The sequence below is a fragment of the Neomonachus schauinslandi genome, chromosome 4, assembly GCF_002201575.2.
Source record: "Neomonachus schauinslandi chromosome 4, ASM220157v2, whole genome shotgun sequence".
NCBI classification, from domain to species: domain Eukaryota; kingdom Metazoa; phylum Chordata; class Mammalia; order Carnivora; family Phocidae; genus Neomonachus; species Neomonachus schauinslandi.
Window position 1 is genome coordinate 44,668,419 of NC_058406.1, and position 19,373 is coordinate 44,687,791.

General features: G+C 36.8%; 1 protein-coding gene across 1 annotated transcript in view; it reads right to left on the reverse strand.

The window, feature by feature from the left end:
- Nucleotides 1-19,373, reverse strand: part of FYB2 (FYN binding protein 2) — a 93,983-nt gene that overhangs the window by 52,795 nt on the left and 21,815 nt on the right. The window contains 1 exon segment of the mRNA XM_021684455.1: nt 3,506-3,606. Within this exon segment, the coding sequence (XP_021540130.1) occupies nt 3,506-3,606 (101 nt within the window).

The window sequence follows — 19,373 nt, forward strand, 5'->3', positions numbered from 1 at the left end:
CATTCAAGTTTAGACTTAGACTTTCTTGGTTCTTGGTATGATGAGTAATTTTCTTTTGAAACCTGGACATTTTAAGTATTATGTTATGAGACTGGATATTATTTAAAGCTTCTGTTTTAGTTGGCTTTTCCTGGTGACAGAAATGGGATAACTTTTTTCTGTCTGCTGAGGGTACACATCTAGGTTTTCCACTTCTTGGCCTCCCAATACCCAAGTGAGGGCAGGGCTCCTCACTCCACTTGGGCCAGAGTGGGTACTCCAGTTCCCCACTCAGCTTCTGCTGATAACACCCTGGCTAAGAGTGGTAGGAGTGCTTGTTTTTGCTCCCTATTTGGCCTCCTTACTGCTGGGTAGTTGTGAAAGTCCTGATTCTCCACTGGGTTTTCTCTGACAACATCCCAACAGGGAGAAAAAGGGGCACCTTCTGCGGGGTGGGAGACAGGAATATAAGCTCCCCACAAGGTCTTCATTGTAGGTGGAGTTTTGTTACTCCTGGAAGTGATGAAAGTCCCAGCTTCTGACTTAGCTTTCTCTGCACCACCTCAGCAGAGGGGTTGGGGTACATAATTGCAGGCTGATGAGGGTGGGTGTCTGGGATCCCCACTCAGCATTGGCTGGTGGGGTGGAGCCATAGTTTTTTCTGTGATGTTTGGCTGGAGTAGAACAGTTATTGTCTAAGGCTTTTTGTTTTTCTAGACGGCCCCTTCTCTGGTCCTTAGGCCAGAGAGAACAGGCTTCTGCTGTAGATGTTTCTGTTTGTACCCCCTGGTGTTTCTGGATTGCTGGCTTCTTTAGCTCGAAGTCTGGGATATATGAGGCGAGAAGAAAACCCAAGAACTCACCACCTATTCTTCCTTGGGTTCCTAGGTCTTTAGCTGGTCTACCTTCTTATTTCTACCTTTTCAGAGTCTTCCAGTTTTCTTATGTTCGTTTTACATATGATATCCAACAGTTTTAGTTGTACTTAGCAGGGGGAATAGGAAAGAGTATATATGCTCCATCTTTCCAGAAGCAGAATTCCACTTGACTTTAAATGTATTGTTTTACCGAACTCTCAGAACAATGCCATGAAGGCGATATTATACCCATTTTTCAGATGAAGACACTGAGGTTCAGATGTCATTCACCCAGTAAGTGGTATAAAGATAATTGGAAGATAAATGGGGTAAGAGTCAAACGAGTAAATACAGTGGGGGCAAAATAGCTCACTTCCTTTTTGTTTGTTTGTTGTTGTTGTTTTTTTCTAACTGCCTCTTGGTCCTTTAAAGAGGAACAAGGAAAGGGGTAGGGACATGTAACAGGATCCTTTTGATCCCAGGCTGTAGTTCTTCAGTTTCTTTAGCCCTGACAGGTCTATTCCTATCTCCCACCAGGATGTTCTCTCTGGCAAGGGACACCCTCACCACCCTCACCTGTCTCCCACCTTCTTCCCTTTCTGCTACCCTATGCTCTGTTACTCTAAATTGCATCAGTGGCTTATTTTCTGAGCCCTTTCTCTTTCAGCCATAAACACTTGCCTCATTTATGAAGTACATGAAGAATCCCTTAGTGAAAGACTGAAGAGAGGCTTGAGTTAGTGGCTCCTTCTTTGGGTACCTCAGGTGATGTTCCCTGGCAGGCCACCATGAACATTTGTGGCCTGGGAAGAACAAATGCAGGCCTCTGGTCCAGCTTCCCACTTTCAATCCTCAGCTTCACCCTACATGACAAGGGGCCTTGCATAGGCCCAAATCCCATCCACACCAGCCCCCATGAACTGCTCTCCCTGCAGCCCAGTCTGTCCTGGGACTCAGGGAAGAGACCCAAGCAGGACCTCAGACAGCCACTTGAGAGGGGGTTTTCTGGGGGCCTCATGTATCCAGAAAGAGAAGGTATAGGCTCCAATGAGAGCATCTAAATAGCCCTATAAGCCCTTTGTAGAAAGGCATGCAGTTGGAATTTAGTCCCAATGGGGCCCATGGCCTTTCTATTGAAAGCATGGTTTATAAACCAGCAGCAGCAGCACTACCAGGGAACTTGTTAGAAATGAAGATTCTCAGGCCCAACCCCACAGCTACTCAACCAGAATATGTTAAACAAGATCCCCAAATGATTCATATTTTAAGTGTTAGAATTTGAGAAGCCATATTCTGATGCAGGTGCCCAAGAACAGAACAATATTGCCTTATGGGGGTGAGAGGGGACAGGAGTTGCTTGTCTTAGGACTAGTATTTTATAAGCCATATGGGAGAATGTAGACTTTGCCCAGTCTAAGAGAAAGAGAGAGGGAGCTTTTCCAGTAGTTCTACAACCCTTTATTTCCTGGGGAAGGGGAGGGCAATTTCAATGGATCCTAACTCCTACCCCACAAACCTCTTATGTATGTATTCCTAGGCAAATGACTTCTCCCAGACTCTCGGGCTTTTTTCTCCACACAATAAAGAAGCTGAACCAGATGATCTCTCTCTAACCCTCCCTCCAGGGTAGCAAAACATCCTCGAATGGGAAGCAGCATAAAACTGTGAAAACAGCATGCATTTTTTTGTTTATTATGTTATGTTAATCCCCATACATTACATCATTAGTTTTTGATGTAGTTCCATGATTCATTGTTTGCATATAATACCCAGTGCTCCATGCAGAATGAAAACAGCATGCATCTCAGAGGCAGTCTGAGCCTTTCACATGATAGCTCTACCATATATTCCTTGTGGGACCCTGTACAACTCAACCTCTCTAGTTCTCAGTTTCCTGTCTCAAAAAGTGGGCTAATAAAACCGCTGTACCAGCAGGGATGCACACAGAGAACCTACTACAGAACTTGGCCTATAGTGTAGGTTCAGAAAATACTATTGTTTATTCCAGCGCAAACGTTTATGCCTTTTGTAGAGAATCGGCTGATCCTACAGGCAGAACAAAGACACAGAAAATTGTAGAAATGTTATGAGGCCCTGCTTCTTCATTTTCTTACCTGACAGGGTCTCTTTCTTCATAGAAAGGTCTGAGCTTTGTCAGCAATACCAGAAGCGGGAAGACTTAGCTCTGAACCAGTGGTCAGATCCATTAAATGAATTCTCTGCTCCTATTCAGACTAAACACAGGGACCTAATTCTCATAGTCTGTTATCTCCCTCTCCACACACGGAGTTACCAGGGGAGTTCAAGAAAGACACCACAAGAAGAGAGATGAAGTTTCTATAGGAGGAGAAGGAAGAAAAATGAATCGCCGCTCCTTGATTTTCCCTCCCACATATCTACAGAAGGCAAGGCATCTAGGTAGATTGGTGAAGGAGAGAATAGAAGAGGTAGAGAGAAGGCAGCACTAGGAGTTGTGAGATAGCACTGATGCCCAACTGGATTTATTTATATTTTTAAGAGACCAGGCAGGGGGGAACAAAAAAGAAACGACATGGTAGAGCAGCATGGCTGTGAATTTTTAAACTTATAGTAGCTAGAGGGAAAATACCATTTTTGCCACATTTTCATTCCACTCAGGGTTACAATATTAATTGGCTTAGCAGACTTACAATCAGCAATTCCTTTTGCGGTGCACAGGTTAATGGAGTTGCCAGAGTGTTTCAGATATGAAATTGTTGCCTCATAATTATGTGGTTCTTCAATTTCAGCACTGAGAAGCATAGAGAAAAAGGTTACTTAAAATAAAACATTGCTTTAAACATATTTTAAAACTTTTTGTATTTTTTCTTCATTAGAGAGGTAATATGTCTGATGAATATGGTGATTTAAACAGATATGGAAGGCACACCACCCCTACTCTAAACTATAGAAATTCTGAAAAATATAACACAAAGAATTACATGAAGAACACAGAACTCATCTAGAAATCAGTAAAGTCTCCAGGTGCCATATATAGGGAGGAAAGCACAACGAAAGAATTAAGTGAGAATTACATGCAAAGGGAAACTGAGACAGATAAAGAAAAATCTTAATGACTGGGTGGCTGAGGATTTACTTTGAGTCAGAAGTAATGGGAAGCTAGAACTAAGCTATCAGCATGAAGTTCAGAGTCAAAAATGCCATTTCATCTGTAAAACAAATTGTAAAAAATATATGTACACTTTCCCAGGGAATAGCAGGAAAGCTTGGTATCCAGCTATGACTGTTGGAGCCTTTTAAAAGAACCACCCATGAGAAATCAGAAACTTGAAAACCAAGTACAGGTGAGGTTCTAAATGTATACCGTGTATTTCAGAGACTCAGAGACAAAATGGTGCTTGCAATCCAACCCTCTCTTGTACAGCAAATCTGAAATCATTCTGTAAAGATGCTTCCACAACCCAAGGCACCTATGGTGGCCAAAGGAAACAATTCCCACTTAAAACAAGCTTATAGTAAAAAAAAAAAAAAAAATGCAAACCACATAAAGAGATGAGCTACCACATATAGTCAGAAGATATAACAGAATGACAGAATTAAACAACAGAAAGACATGAAAGTGACTTTAAAATAAGTATTTTTTTAAATGTTCAAAGAAATAAAGGAATAAAAGCCATTAGGTAAAAAACAAAACAAACAAAAACTCAAGAGCATGAAAAAAGAATGTAGCTTTAGGGACAGGAGAAAGGAGTTACAGAAATCATTAGTTCTTGTAATAAAAAATTTAATGCAGAAGTTGAAAAGTAGATTAGACACAGCAGGAGAGAGAATTGGGGAATTAGTTAGATTTGAGGAAGTCACTCAGAATGCAGCACAGAGAGATGAAGAGATGGAAAATATTAAAAGAGAAGTTAACCGTGGGTAAGATAGAATGAGAAGGTTCAACATATATAGACCAGGGATTCCAAAAGGGAAAAAGGAAAGGGATGATGAAAAGGAGTCAGTATTCACATGATAATACCTAAGACTTTTAAAATTAAAAAGGGACATAAATCCTTCAACTGAAGTAGCTTCAACAATAAGAAATAATGATAAATCCACACTTACATACTTTGTAATAAGTTAGCATAAGTCAAAGGAAAAAAATGTAAAAGCTGTGTGAGAGAAAAGATAGATTACCAAGGAATAGCAGACTGGCAAGGGGTTTCTCATTAGCAGCAATAGGTGGTGGAGATTGTGGATAATATCTTAAGGGCTGAGGAAAGATATCAGTATCAAATTATCTTCTAGCTAAATTGTCATTAAACCTGAGGGAGAAACAAAGACCTTTTCAGAATACCAGTACACATATTTACTGCTCATAGATTCTTGCTGAAATACATCAAATCATTCAAATAAATTGAACTAGTAATGAAGTAGGATATAAGAAACAATGGTGGGGGAGTATCTAGAAAAGATGGCAGAGCAGGAAATCCTGAACTCACCCGGTCCCACAGACACAGTGAGATAACAACTACATCTATTGAACAAACTCTGAAATTGACCTCAAGACTGGCAAGACAGATCTTCCACTATTAATTGGACAGAGACCACATGGAAAATGGTAAGGGGGTGGAGATATAGTTGGGAAGCAAATCCTCAGCAAGACTAACCACAAATGGGAGGGACACCACAAGCAGGAAGAAGCAGAAGGATCAGACCCACCCCCACCCCCCCCAGGCACCAGAGACCTGCATTGGGAAGACGAGTCCTCATAACGTCTGGATTTGAAAACCAGTGGGGCTTAACTTCTGGAGCTTTTAAAATCAGCAGGTTTAATTCTGGGAGAGCTGGAGGGTGAAAAGAAACCAAGTCCCTGAACTGAAAGAGCCAGCATAATAAATAACTTGGCTGAGACATAGCACAGAAGCAGCAGTTGGAAAGGTGCCTGGGGTAGATGTCAGTTTTTATTTACTACTCTCAGAATGGGTGCTGGTGGCGCAGGAATCTTCAGGAAATTTCTCCAGGTACCAAAGCAATGGCAGGCACCATTTCTCCTCCCCCTCCCCAACTCTAGATGATCAGACACTTGTAGGAGCTAGCTCTAAAATTCTCAATCTAACTTGCTAGCACCACATGCCCCACCCCTGTGTTCATCTGCAGACACGCCCCATCCAACCCACCCAACTCAGCAGGTTCCTTCAAAGCAGCTCCTGCCTGGCCATACCCTACATGTGGCCCCAGCAGAAACCATTATCATTCCAAAGTGACTCCTGCCCTGGGGAGAAGGGGGAGATAATACTACACACCAGCATGCCCACAGTTCCGACTGGCTGTGCAGGAAGTGGGCCCTGCTGTGGGGTGAGCCTGCAACTGTGGCAGAGAGGCTAATTGCAGACATCCAGTCTGACTGCTGTCCCTGCCCACATAGGAGCCCCCTCTGGTCTCAGACAGGCCTCTCAACAGCTGAGGGACCAAACCTTGAGGATGTGCTCACAATAGGGAAAGTGGGCCATTGCAGCCAGCTGGACTGAAGGCAATCACAGCTCAGACACAACAGTAAGGCACACACAGCCCACAAGGGAGACATCCCTGCAGTGCCTGATTCTTGTGACCTGGAGGGATTATGCTACAAGACATGATAGGACCTCTTCTACACGAGGCCACTACTTTTAAGACCAGGAGATGTAGCTGACCTCCCTAATATATAGAAACAAACATAGCGAGTTAGACAAAATGAAGGGACAGACAAATATGTCCCAAATAAAAGAATAAGACAAAAATCACAGCAAAAGAGCTAAATGAAACAGAGATAAACAATATGCCTGATAAAGAATTCAAAGTAATGGTCATAAAGACATTCACTGGACTTGAGGAAAGAGTTGATGATCTCAGTGAGAACTTCAATAAAGAGATAAAATATATATAAAAAAGAACCAGTCAGAGATGAAGAATTCAATAACTGAAATAAATACATGAGAGGAGGGGCACCTGGGTGGTTCAGTTGGTTAAACGTCTGAATCTTGATTTCAGCTCAGGTCATGATCTCAGGGTTGTGAGATTGAGCCCCACATTGGGCTTCACACTGGGCACAGAGCCTGTTTAGGATTTCCTCTCTCCCTCTCCCTCTGCCATTCCCCTACCTTAAAAAATACATGAGAGGGAATGAAAAACAGATTAGAGGACACACAGAAGAACAGATCAGCAATCTGGAAGACAGGGTGATAGAAAGCACCCAAGCTGAATGGCAAAATGAAAAAAAAAAATGAGAATAGATTAAGGAAACTCAGTGACATAATCTAGTGCAAAAACATTCACTTTATAGGGGTCCCAAAAGGAGAAGGAAAAAGAAAAGGGGAAGCAAAAAACTTATTTGAAGAAATAATAGCTGCAAACTTCCTGAATCTGGGGAAGGATACAGAAATCCAGATCCAGAAGGCAAAATTAACCCAAGGAGGTCCACACCAAGACACATAATAATTAAAGTGGCAAAAAGTAAGGATAAAGAGAAAATTTTAAAGGCAGCAATAGAAGAGAGTTACATACAAGGGAAGCCCCACAAGGCTATTAGCTGATTTTTCAGCAGAAATTTTACAGGCCAAAGGGAATGGCATGATATATCAAAATACTGAGGAAAAAAAAAAATCCTGCAACCAAAAATAACCTACCCATCAAGGTTATCATTCAGAATAGGAGAGGTTAAAAATTTCTCAAACAAAAGTTAAAGGAGTTCATCACCACTAAACCAGATTTATAAGAAATGTTAAAGTGAATACTTTGGAAAGAAAAGGCCATGACTAGAAGAAAATCATTAATGGAAAAAATTTCACAGGTAAAAGCGAACATATAGTGAAGGTAGTAGATTAATCACTGATAAAGCCAATATGGAGGTTAAAACACAAAAGTAGTAAAAACAATAATATCTATAAATAACAGTCAAGGAATACACAAAATAAAAAGATGTAAAATATGGTATATACAAAAAACCTGGAGAGGGGAGTAAAAATTTAGCGCTTTTAGAACATGTTTAAACTTCAGTGAGCATCAACTTAATAAAGACAGCTATAGGGGCGCCTGGGTGGCTCAGTCGTTAGGCGTCTGCCTTCGGCTCAGGTCATGATCCCAGGGTCCTGGGATCGAGCCCCGCATTGGGCTCCCTGCTCTGCAGGAGGCCTGTTTCTCCCTCTCCCTCTGCTTGTGATCCTGCTCTCACTGTGTCTCTCTCTGTCAAATAAATAAATAAAATCTTTAAAAAAAAAAACAAAAGACAGCTATATACATAAGATGTTATATATGAACCCAATGGTAACCACAAATAAGAAACCTTTAACAGATACAAAAAAATAATAAAAAACAACATAAAAAGAAAGGAATACAAGTATAACACTAAATAAAGACATAAAACCACAAGGGAAAAGAGTAAGAGAAGAAAAAAGGAACAAAGAATTACAAAAACATACAGAAAACAATTAACAAAATGACAGTAAGTACATACCTATTAATAATTACTTTAAATGTAAATAGACTAAATGCTCCGATCAAAAGACACAGGCTGACTGAATGGATATAGAAACAAACCCATGTGTATGCTGCCTATAAGATACTTACTTAAGATCTAAAGACACATACAGACTGAAAGTGAAGGTCTGGAAAACATATATCATTTAAATTAAAGTGAAAAAAAAAAAAGCCAGGGAAGCAATACTTATATCAGACAAAACAGACTTTAAAACAAAGACTAACAAAAGACAAAGAAGGGCACTACATATTGATGAGGGGATCAACCCAACAAGAGGCCATAACAATTATAAATATCTATGCACCCAACATTGGAGCACCTAAATAAATAAAGCAAATATTAACAGACTTAAAGGTAGAAACTGACAGTAATACAATAATAGTAGGGGACTTTAATACCTGTTTCCATCAATGAATAAATCATACAGACAGAAAATCAACAAGGAAACAGTAGTTTTGAAGCACACATTAGACCCAATGGACCGAAAAGATATATACAGAATATTCCATCCCAAAACAGCAGAATACACATTCTTTTCAAGTACACATGAACATTCTCCAGGACAGATCACATTAGGCCACAAAAGAAGTCTCAATAAATTTAAGAAAACTGAAGCCATACCAAGGATATTTTCCAACCACAACAATATAAAACTAGAAATCAATTACAAGAAAAAATCTGGAAGGAACACAACTACAGAAGGCTATATAATATGCTACTCAATAATGAATGAGTCAAACAAGAAATAAAGGAAAAAAATAAAAAAATACATGGAGATAAATGAAAATGAAACACAATGGTCCAAAATCTTTGGGATGCAGCAGTACAGGCCTACTTCAAGAAACAAGAAAAATCTCAAATAAAAGACCTAACTTTATACCTAGAAGAGTTAGGAAAACAACAAAGCACAAAGCTAATAGAAGGAAGGAAATAATAAAGATTAGAGCAGAAATAAATGAACTTGAGACAAAAAAAAAAAAATAGAAAAGATCGATGAAACCAGAAGTCAGTTCTTCAAAATGATAAACAAAAGTGATAAGCCTTTAGCCAAATTTATCAAGAAAACAAGAGGAGTTAAGTAAATATAATCAGAAATGGAGGAGTAAGAACTGACAGTAAATACAAAGGATTATAAGAGACCATTATGAACAATTTTATGCCAAAAAATTGGACAACCTAGAAGAAATGGATAAAATCCTAGAGATTTATCATCTTCAGAAACTAAATTAGGAAGAATTACAAAATTTGAACAGACTGATTACCAGTAATCAGGAATCTAAATTGATTCAGTAATAAAAAAAATTCCCAACAAACAAAAGCCCAAAATCAGATAGTTTCAGGATGAATTCTACCAACTATTTAAAGAAGAGTTAATATCTATTCTTCTCAAACTATACCAAAAAATAGAAGAGAAAGTAAAACTTCCAAGTTCATTCTATGAGTTCAGCATGACCCAGATACCAAAACCAAACAAAAACACTACAAAAAAAGGAAACTATAGGTCAATATCTCTGATAAACATAGATACCAAAAATCCTCAACAAAATACTAACAAACCAAATCCAACAATACATTAAAAAAATCAAGATTGAGTAGGATTTATTCCAGGATGCAAGTGTGGTTCAATATTTGTAAATCAATCAGTGTGATACATCACCTTAATAAGAGAAAGGATAAAAACCTTATGATCATTTCAACAGATGCCAAAAAAAAAAGGGGGGGGGGCATTTGAAAAAATACATCTAAAAAAAGAAAAGAAAAAATACATCTATTTATGATTAAAAAAAAAAATCTCAACAAAGTGGGTTTAGGGGTAATACACCTGAACATATAAAGGCCACATATGAAAAACAAATAACATTATACTCAAAGGTGAAAAGCTGAAACTTTCCCTCTAAGATCAGGAAGAAGACAAGGATGTTTTCTCTAACCACTTTTACTCAACACAATACTGGAAATGCTAACCACAGCAATCAGACAAGAAAAAGAAATAAAAGGCAATCCAAATTGGTAAGGAAGAACTTACTATTTGCAGATGACATAATACTATATATAGAAAACCCTAAAGACTCCACCAAAAAACTATTCAAATTGATTAATGGTTCAGTGAAGTTGCAGGATACAAATAAGTATACAGATATCTGTTGCATTTCTATACAATAACAGTGAAGTAGCAGAAAGAGAAATTAACAATTCCATTTACAAATGCACCAAAAAGAATAAGATACCTAGGAATAAATCAACCAAGGAGGTGAAAGACCTGTACTCTGAAAACTATAAAACATTGATGAAAAAGATAGAAGATGAGACAAATGGAAAGATACACTATGCTCATAGATTGGCAGAATTCATATTGTTAAAACGTCCATACTACCCAAAGCAATCTAGATTCAATGCAATTCTATCAAAATACAAATAGCATTTTTCACAGAACTAGAATAATTGTTTGTAAATTATCATATGCATGTAAAATATTTACAGTATATAAAATATATAAATTTAAAAATTTATATGGAATCACAAAAAGACCTTGACTATCCAAAGCAATCTTGAGAAAGAAGAACAAAGCTAGAGGTATCACAATCCCCAATTTCAAGATATACCATAAAGCTATAATAATCAATAAAATATGGTGCTGGCCCAAAATTAGACACATAGATCAACAGGACAGAAAGCCCAGAAGTAAACCCACGCTTATATGCTCAGTGAATCTATGACAAAGAAGGCAAGAATATACAATGGGGAAAAGACAATCTATTCAACAAATGGTGCGGGGAAAACTGGACAGCTGCATGCAAAAGAATGAAACTGGACAACTTTCTCATGACATACACAAAAATAAACTCAAATGGATTAAAGATCTAAATGTGAGACCTGAAACCATAAAACTCCTAGAAGAAAACATGGGCGGTAATCCCTTTGACATTGGCCTTAGCAATATATTTATCAATAGGTCTCCTCAGGTAAGGGAAACAAAAGCAAAAATAAACTATTGGTACTTCATCAAAATAAAATGCTTTTGCACAACAAAGGAAATCATCAACAAAACAAAAAGGCTTGGAGAAGATATTTTTAAATGACATATCTGATAAGGGTTAATATCCAAAACATATAAAAAAGCTTACACATCTCAAAACTGAAAAAATAAATAATCCAATTAAAAATGGGCAGAGGGGGGCACCTGGGTGGCTCAGTCAGTTAAGGATCTGCCTTCAGCTCAGGGCATGATCTCAGGGTCCTGGGATGGGGCCCTGCATTGGGTTCCCTGCTCAGCAGGGAAGCCTGCTTCTCCCTCTGCCGGTCTGCCTGCTTGTGCTCTCTCACTTGCGCATGCTCTCTCTTTCTCGAATAAATAAAATCTTTTTAAAAAATGGACAGAGGACCTGAATAGACATTTTTCCAGAGAAGACATACAGATTGCCAATAGACACATGAAAAGATGCTCAACATCACTCATCATCAGAGAAATGCAAATTAAAACCATGATATTACTTTACACCTGTCAGAATGGCTAGAAGCAAAAAGACAAGAAATAACAAATGTTTGCAAGGCTGTAGAGAAAAAGGAACCCTCATGTACTGTTGGTGGAAATGTAAATTGGTACAGCCAGTGTGGAAAACAGTATGGAGGTTCCTCAAAAAATTAAAAATAGAATTACCAGACAATCCAGTAATTCCACTACTAGGTATTTACTCAAGAAAAATGATAACACTAATTTGAAAAGGTATACACATCCCTATGTTTACTGCAGCATTATTTACAATAACCAAGTAATGGGAGCAGCCCAAGTGTCATCAATAGATGAATGGATAAAGAACAAGTGGTATGTATATACAATGGAACATTACTTATCCATAAAAAGGAATGCAATCTTGCCACTTGTGGCAACATGGATGGACCCAGAGGGTATAATGCTAAGTGAAATAAGTCAAAGACAAAGACAAATACCATATGATTTCACATATATGTGGAATCCAAAAAACAAACAAATGTATAAACAAAGAGGAAACAGATACGTAAATACAGAGAACAAACTGGTGGTTACCAGAGGGGTGGTTGGTGGGGGAATGGGGGAAATAAGTGAAGGGGATTAAGAGGTACAAACTTCCAGGTATAAATAAATAAGTCATGGAGAGGAAAGTACAGCATAGAGAATATAGTCAGTAATACTGTAATAACACCGTGTGGTGACAGATGGTGACTACACTTATTGTGGTGAGCATTGAGTAACAGAATTGTTGAATCAGTATGATGTGTACCTGAAACTAATAAGACACTGTAAGTTAATTATATTTCAATTAAAAAAAGAAATAATGGTGATCAAATAAATTAATAAAGCTATTGGTAAGTCTAAATACATATCCACTGTAAAAATGACTAATTTGTAGAAGTTTAAGAGTAAGATGGAATTAAAAATATTAAATAATAATATGAAAAATAGTGGGAGAGGGCTATGAGAGTTATCCTCACATCTTTGTATCATTTAGGAGCAAGAGAGAGATTTTGATTTATATCAGACTTAGTTAATTGGATGTCAAAATTTAACTGTAACTACTAAAAAGAATAGAAATTGAGTGTTTAACTTCTCAATTGGTAGAAGGAGACTATGGAAATGAGAAAACTTAAATATTAAAGAAGAAGGCAGAAAAGGAAAAAAATACACATGTAAAAAATTTCATAATATACTTAAAATGAGAAAAAATCCAAATAGATCAAGAATCACAATAAATGCAAATAGATTTCTTTAATAAAATAGTATCTGCATGTTGTTAAAATCTAGCTAATGCTGCCAAAAAGCAAATCAAAGCTCCTTTATAAATGTATGGGAAAAGATATGCAAACCAAATACTGACCAAAAGAAATCTTAGGTAGGTTTATTAATATTAGACCATACTTTAGCATGACTGATCAAGAAAATGAGAGAAGGTACACACATGCATGCATATACACACATGCACACAAATTATGGACAAGAAAGACAATACTAGAGAGAGATTTAGGTTTTCAGAATTCTAAAAAAATGTTAGGATAAACTTTCTGCTTAAGAAAGCAGAAATTTGAAAATTTAGGAAAAACTGGTGAACTTATAAATATAAAATTACCCCAGCTACTGAAGAACTATATACAAAGGCTGATAAGCCAATAAAACATTCATGAGCCTGAATCAATAGTACATACATCCACTCCCCCTCCCACTTACCTTCACACTCAATCCATCCTTCTTTCTCCTCCACTAAATAGTTTTATGGGCAAGTTTGAATGAATAGTTTCAGAGAACAGAAAAAGAGAAAAGCTACCCTACTCATTTTAAGAGGGCAGTATGATTTTGATATGAAAACTACAACATGACCAAAAATTAAAAATATAGCTCAATCTCACTTAAAAGATTTTAGCCCAAACTCACTAAATACTAAAAAAAATGAGTTAATTAGTATTAAAATTAACTCAAGAACAACTAAAATTTATTCAAGATGTCAATGATGGCATCAGAAAGTCTACTTCATCACACTTTTCTCTTATGAGAAAACCAGATTATTTTAATAGATGCAAAAAAACCATGCCACACAAACTTTCTTAACTAGATTAATCTCCAATATCATACTTAATGGTGCACTGTAGCAAAGAATTAATATCTCAACTCCACTGGAAACTTCTGCAATAGGGAAAAAAGACAAACTCATAGAAAATTGGACAAATGGATATTATAGACATCACAGAAGAAATTTTGAATAGCTTATAAAAATAAATTCACACACAAAAAAATAAAAAAATAAATTCACAACCATTTAGTAAACAGGGAAATGGAATTGAGATAATGAGAATTAGTTCACACCCATCAGTTTAAGCAAGAATCCCAAAGTTTGAAAATAATACCTCATTTGGCAAGAAGAAACTGGAACTTTATACGAGCTTGAGAATATAAACTGGCACAGCCACTTTGGAATATATTTTTCAATATCTAGTAAAACTGAAGTTGTTTACTATTGTTTAGAAATTTTATTTCTTAGTAAATAACCTAGGGGAAACCTGGTTTTATATATATATATATGAGATGATTATTATAGCATCATTTGAAAGGGCGAACATTCAAAACAATTGGAATGTCTCTCAGCAAGGGAACACATGAACAAATTGTGGTATGTTCATATGATGGAGTATCTACAATATGCAATTATATTGACTAAACTAGACTTATATGCATCAACATAGATAGAATATGAAAACACAGCTTTGAAAAAAATCATGCTACAGGATAATAAGATGGCATTTATAAAAAAATGTAAAATACCGTATCTGTAAGAAATATGAATTTGTAGTTAAAGTATAAAATATACACTAAATGGATACATTCCTGTATCCATATTACAATTTGCTGCTGGGAGGGAGAATGAGATTGAGACTGAGGAGTGAAATGAAGGGGACTTCATCTGTATCTGCAACAAATGGAAAATCACTACTTCACTAAATGTGGAACATAGGAGAGGGAGGAGAAGAATCACCCATGACCTTCCCACCTTAACACAAGTGAGGTCTTAGTATTTTAGTATTCTTCCTGATTTTTTCCATTTATAGAAATGTATATTAGTATACCTGCTGTTACAGACAATGAAGAGGTTGGAGTTCTCTCTTTTCTTGTCCCCCCCTTTCCCATTTAATATTACAAGCACATTCCACCTGATTGTTTTCCCTCATTTGACCAGCTTAAGTATTTTCAGATTTTTTTAAAATCATATTCTCTAAAGATGTATGAATAGTCCATTTTGCTGAAAAGGAAAAATTATGAACTCTAATGCATCAGTAGTTTCTCCCCTATTTTGTTTCCCTTCCCTATCATAAAGTAATCGAGAGAAACTTTCTTAAATTATAGACTATGCCATGTATCTCATGCTCCAATGACCTAACAATCTCATCAGGTCTATGGTAAATTAACTTTATTAATAAGAAACAATTTGTGGAAAAATTGAAAGAAGATGTCTAATCAATTTCTTGGACAATTTTTGTCAGAAATGAATAAGTATCTGACTTTAGATGATCGAAAAGAATTTCAACTGAATATAAAAAAAAAAGCATCTTTCAGATCAATTGACTTTACAGAGGGACAGTCCCAGGATTAATGTTAAAAATGAAAAAAGATATTGTAGATGTATTTAAACCTCCTTTTTTAACCACATGAAAATACTTTTTATCCTTTTCCTGGTCCATTAAAACCAGATCTGAAATCTGCCTTGATTTAATACAGTGTGGGTCAATATAAAGAACTTGGATTGCAGGGAAGAAATAACAATGATTTAAATAAATCTATGTGTCAATTTTTTTGTTTTCACATTTATTAAAATATCTGTCTAGAGTCTGTCTCCAGAACTATAGACATTATTGGGAGGCAGCACAGAATTACAGACAAACTTGGATCTTGGGGTCAGACAGATATAAACTTGAATCCTAGCTCTTCTACTTTCTAATTATAAAGTACTGAATAAATACCTTAATCTCAGTCTCCTACTTTATAAAATAGTAATAATAAAATCTAATTTAAAGGTGTATTGTGGATATTGAATGAAATATTTGCTTTCTGCACACAGGCATTCCAATAAAGTGTGCTAGTAATATCATTATATTGGAAGACAGAAATTATAATATTAAAAAAATAAGTTTCAACACACATCTGACGGGTGACTATGATCCCTTCCAGAGACCTTGGAGGGTGGGTACTATCTTCGTGCTCTCCCTCTGCTGTGCTCCAAGCATGCAAGTATCTCTCAGAGGGGAGCTCTTATACACATCTGGTTTTTAGTCTAGTGCTATGGTTTTTGTGGCTGCTATCCAGAAAATGCTCCTTGATCACCTGATTCTGGTGGCCAGGGGGGCTTATGTTCCTGTGTCCCACAGGACTGTAACAATTGGAGAGACAGTTCTTGGCCTGCTGTCATCCCTAGGGCATTGTATAAACATCAGGCTGAAACACAACCCCAGTCCTTCTGTTAAAGAGGCCCATTTGCTTATCCTGGAGTTTTGGCCTGAGGGCCAGGCTTCAGGTGTGCCACACATCTAGAGGCCTATGGAGGGGCTCTCAGGGGACATAGGCCAGTGGCCACCATCTTTGTACTCTCTCTCTCTGCCTCGCTACTACTCACAGGCATCTCCCAGAAAGGAGCCTATACATTCATCTGGAGCCCTGATTGTTCTGTCACCCAGGGGACACTTCCAGATTGCCTAGCTCTGGTAGCCAGTGGGGCTTATGTTTGCAGTCACACAAGACTGTAGATAACTGAATACTCTAAAAGTTGCTGTCAGAGAGTCTGGCTCCTAATCAGCCTGAATCTGGGTGCTGACTGAAGTCCTCTCCTTTGGGACACTGATACGTCTTGGCATAGCTTCACTACTGGGAGCTATTAACAATATAATAGGCTGCTTGGATGATCAAAAAGTTTGAGAACATCAGATGCTAGGGCAGGGTTGAATGATAAGGTTTATCTCCTACACAAGGCCACTCCTTCAAGACTGGGAGAGGTGGCCATTTCATCTACTATATAGAAACCAACACAGAGAGTCAAGCAAAATGAAGAAACAGAGGCATGTGTTCTGGGAAAAAAAAAAAAAAAGCCCACAAGAGAAAACCATGGGAAAAAACCTTAATGGAATAGAGATAAACAATCTAACTAATAAAGAGTTCAAAGTAATGGTCATAAAGATGCTTACTGAACTTAGGAGAAGAATGGATGAATACAGTAAGAACTTAAAGAGAAAATATAAATAGTACCAGTGGAAGTCACAAAGCTGAAGCATACAATAACTGAGCTGAAAAGTACACTAAAGGGATTCAATAGCAGAGCAGATGAAGCAGGACAAAGGATCAGTGACCTCAAAGACTAGACACTGGAACTTATTCAATCAGAGCAGTAAAAAGAAAAAAGAATGAAAAAGAGTGAAGAAAGCTTAAAGGACCAGTAGGACAACATCAAGCTGACTAATGTTCACATTATAGGGGTCCCATGAGAAAAGAGAGAGGGGGTCAAAAAGAAATAATTACTGAAAATTTCTCTAACCTGGAGAAAAAAAAAAACACACATGTAGATCTAGGAAGACCAGAGAGTTCCAAATGAAATAAACCCAAGGAGACTCACACAAAGGCACATTATAATTAATATGTTGAAAATTAAAGAGAATGCTGCAAGCAGGAAGAAAGAAACAACTTGTTACATACAAAGGGAACACACCTAAAACTATGCGATTTCTTCAGTAGAAACTTTGTAGGCCAGAACAGAATGGCATGATTTGTTCTAAGTGCTGGAAGAAAAAAACTTCAACCAAGAATATTCCACCTGGCAAAGTTGATGTTAAGAACTGAAGGGGAGATAGAGTTTTCCAAACCAGCAAAAGGTATAAGAGTTCATCACCACCTAACCAACTTTACCAAAAATGTTAAAGGAACTTCTTTATATGAAAAGAAAAGGCAATAATTAGGAACAAGAAAATTTATAAAAGTATAGGTAAAGGTAAGTATATGGTAAAGGTAAATATATAATAAGGTAGTAGATTAATCACATAAAGCCAATATGAATGTTAAAAAAACAACAGTAGTAATAGTAATAATAACTGTAATTGTAATAATTAGTTAAGAGATATACAACATAAAAAAGATGTAAAATGTGACATCAAAAACATAAAACATGGAGATAGAGTAAAAATGTAGAGCTTTAGAATGTGTTCGAACTTAAGTTATCAACTTAAGATAGACTGTTATAAAGCTAAATTGTTATATGTAAGCCTCATGGTAACCACAAAGCAAAAACCTATTGTATGTACACAAAAGATAATGAGGAAGAAATGTAAGCATACCACTAAAGAAAGTCATCAAACCACAAAGGGAAAGAGAAAGAGGAGAATAAAGGAAAAGGGGAAACTACAGAACACGGAGAAAACAACAGAATGGCAAGAAATACTTATCGATAATTACTTAAATGTAAATGAGTGAAATTCTCTAATCAAAAGACATAGAGTGGCTGAATGAATGAGAAAACAGGCCCACCTATATGCTACCTATAAGAGACTAATCTTCAGATTTAAGGACACACAGACTGAAAGTGAAGGGTTGGAGAAAGATACTCCATGCAAATGAAAACCAAAAGGAAGCTGGGGTAGCTATACCTATATCAGACAAAATAGACTTTAAAACAAAGATTGTAATAAGAGACAAAGAAAGCATTACATAATGATAAAGGGGCCAATCCAATAAGAGGATACAACATTTGTAAATATTTATGCGCCCAACACAGGAGCACCTTAATATATATGTAACAAATATTAACAGACCTAAAGGGAGAAACAGACAGTAATACAATAATAATAGGGGACTTTGATACCCCACTTCCACCAATGGATAGATCATTTAAACAGAAAATCAATAAGGAAACATCGGCCTTAAATGACACATTAGACCAGATGGACTTAACTGATATATAAGAACATTTCACTCAACAGCAGCAGAATATACATTTTTCTCAAGTGTGACTAGAACATTCTCCAGGATAGATCATATGTTAAGCCACAAAACAAGTCTTAATAAATTAAAGAATGCTGAAATCATTATTGAGGATCTTTTCTGACCACAATGGTATAAAACTAGAAATTATAAAAAGAAAATTGGAAAGTTCACAAACATATTTTTATAGAGATTAAACAACATGTTACTGGTCAAAGATGAAGAGAAATAAAAAAATACCTTGAGAGAAATGAAAATGGGAATACAACATAAACTTATGGGATGCAGCAAAAGCAGTTCTAAGAGCAAAGTTCATAGAGATAAATGCCTACCTCAAGAAACAAGAAAAATCTCAGACGAACAACCTAACATTACCCCTCAAGGAACTAGAAAAAGAAGAACGAATGAAGCTCAAAGTTAGGAGAAGGAAGGAAATTACAAAGATTAAAGAGGAAATAAATGAAACGAAAAGACAACAGAAAAGATCAATGAGTATAAGAGCTGATTCTCTGAAAAGATAAGTTTTGCACAGTGAAAAAAAACCATCAACAAAATAAAAAAGCAACCTACTGAATGGGAG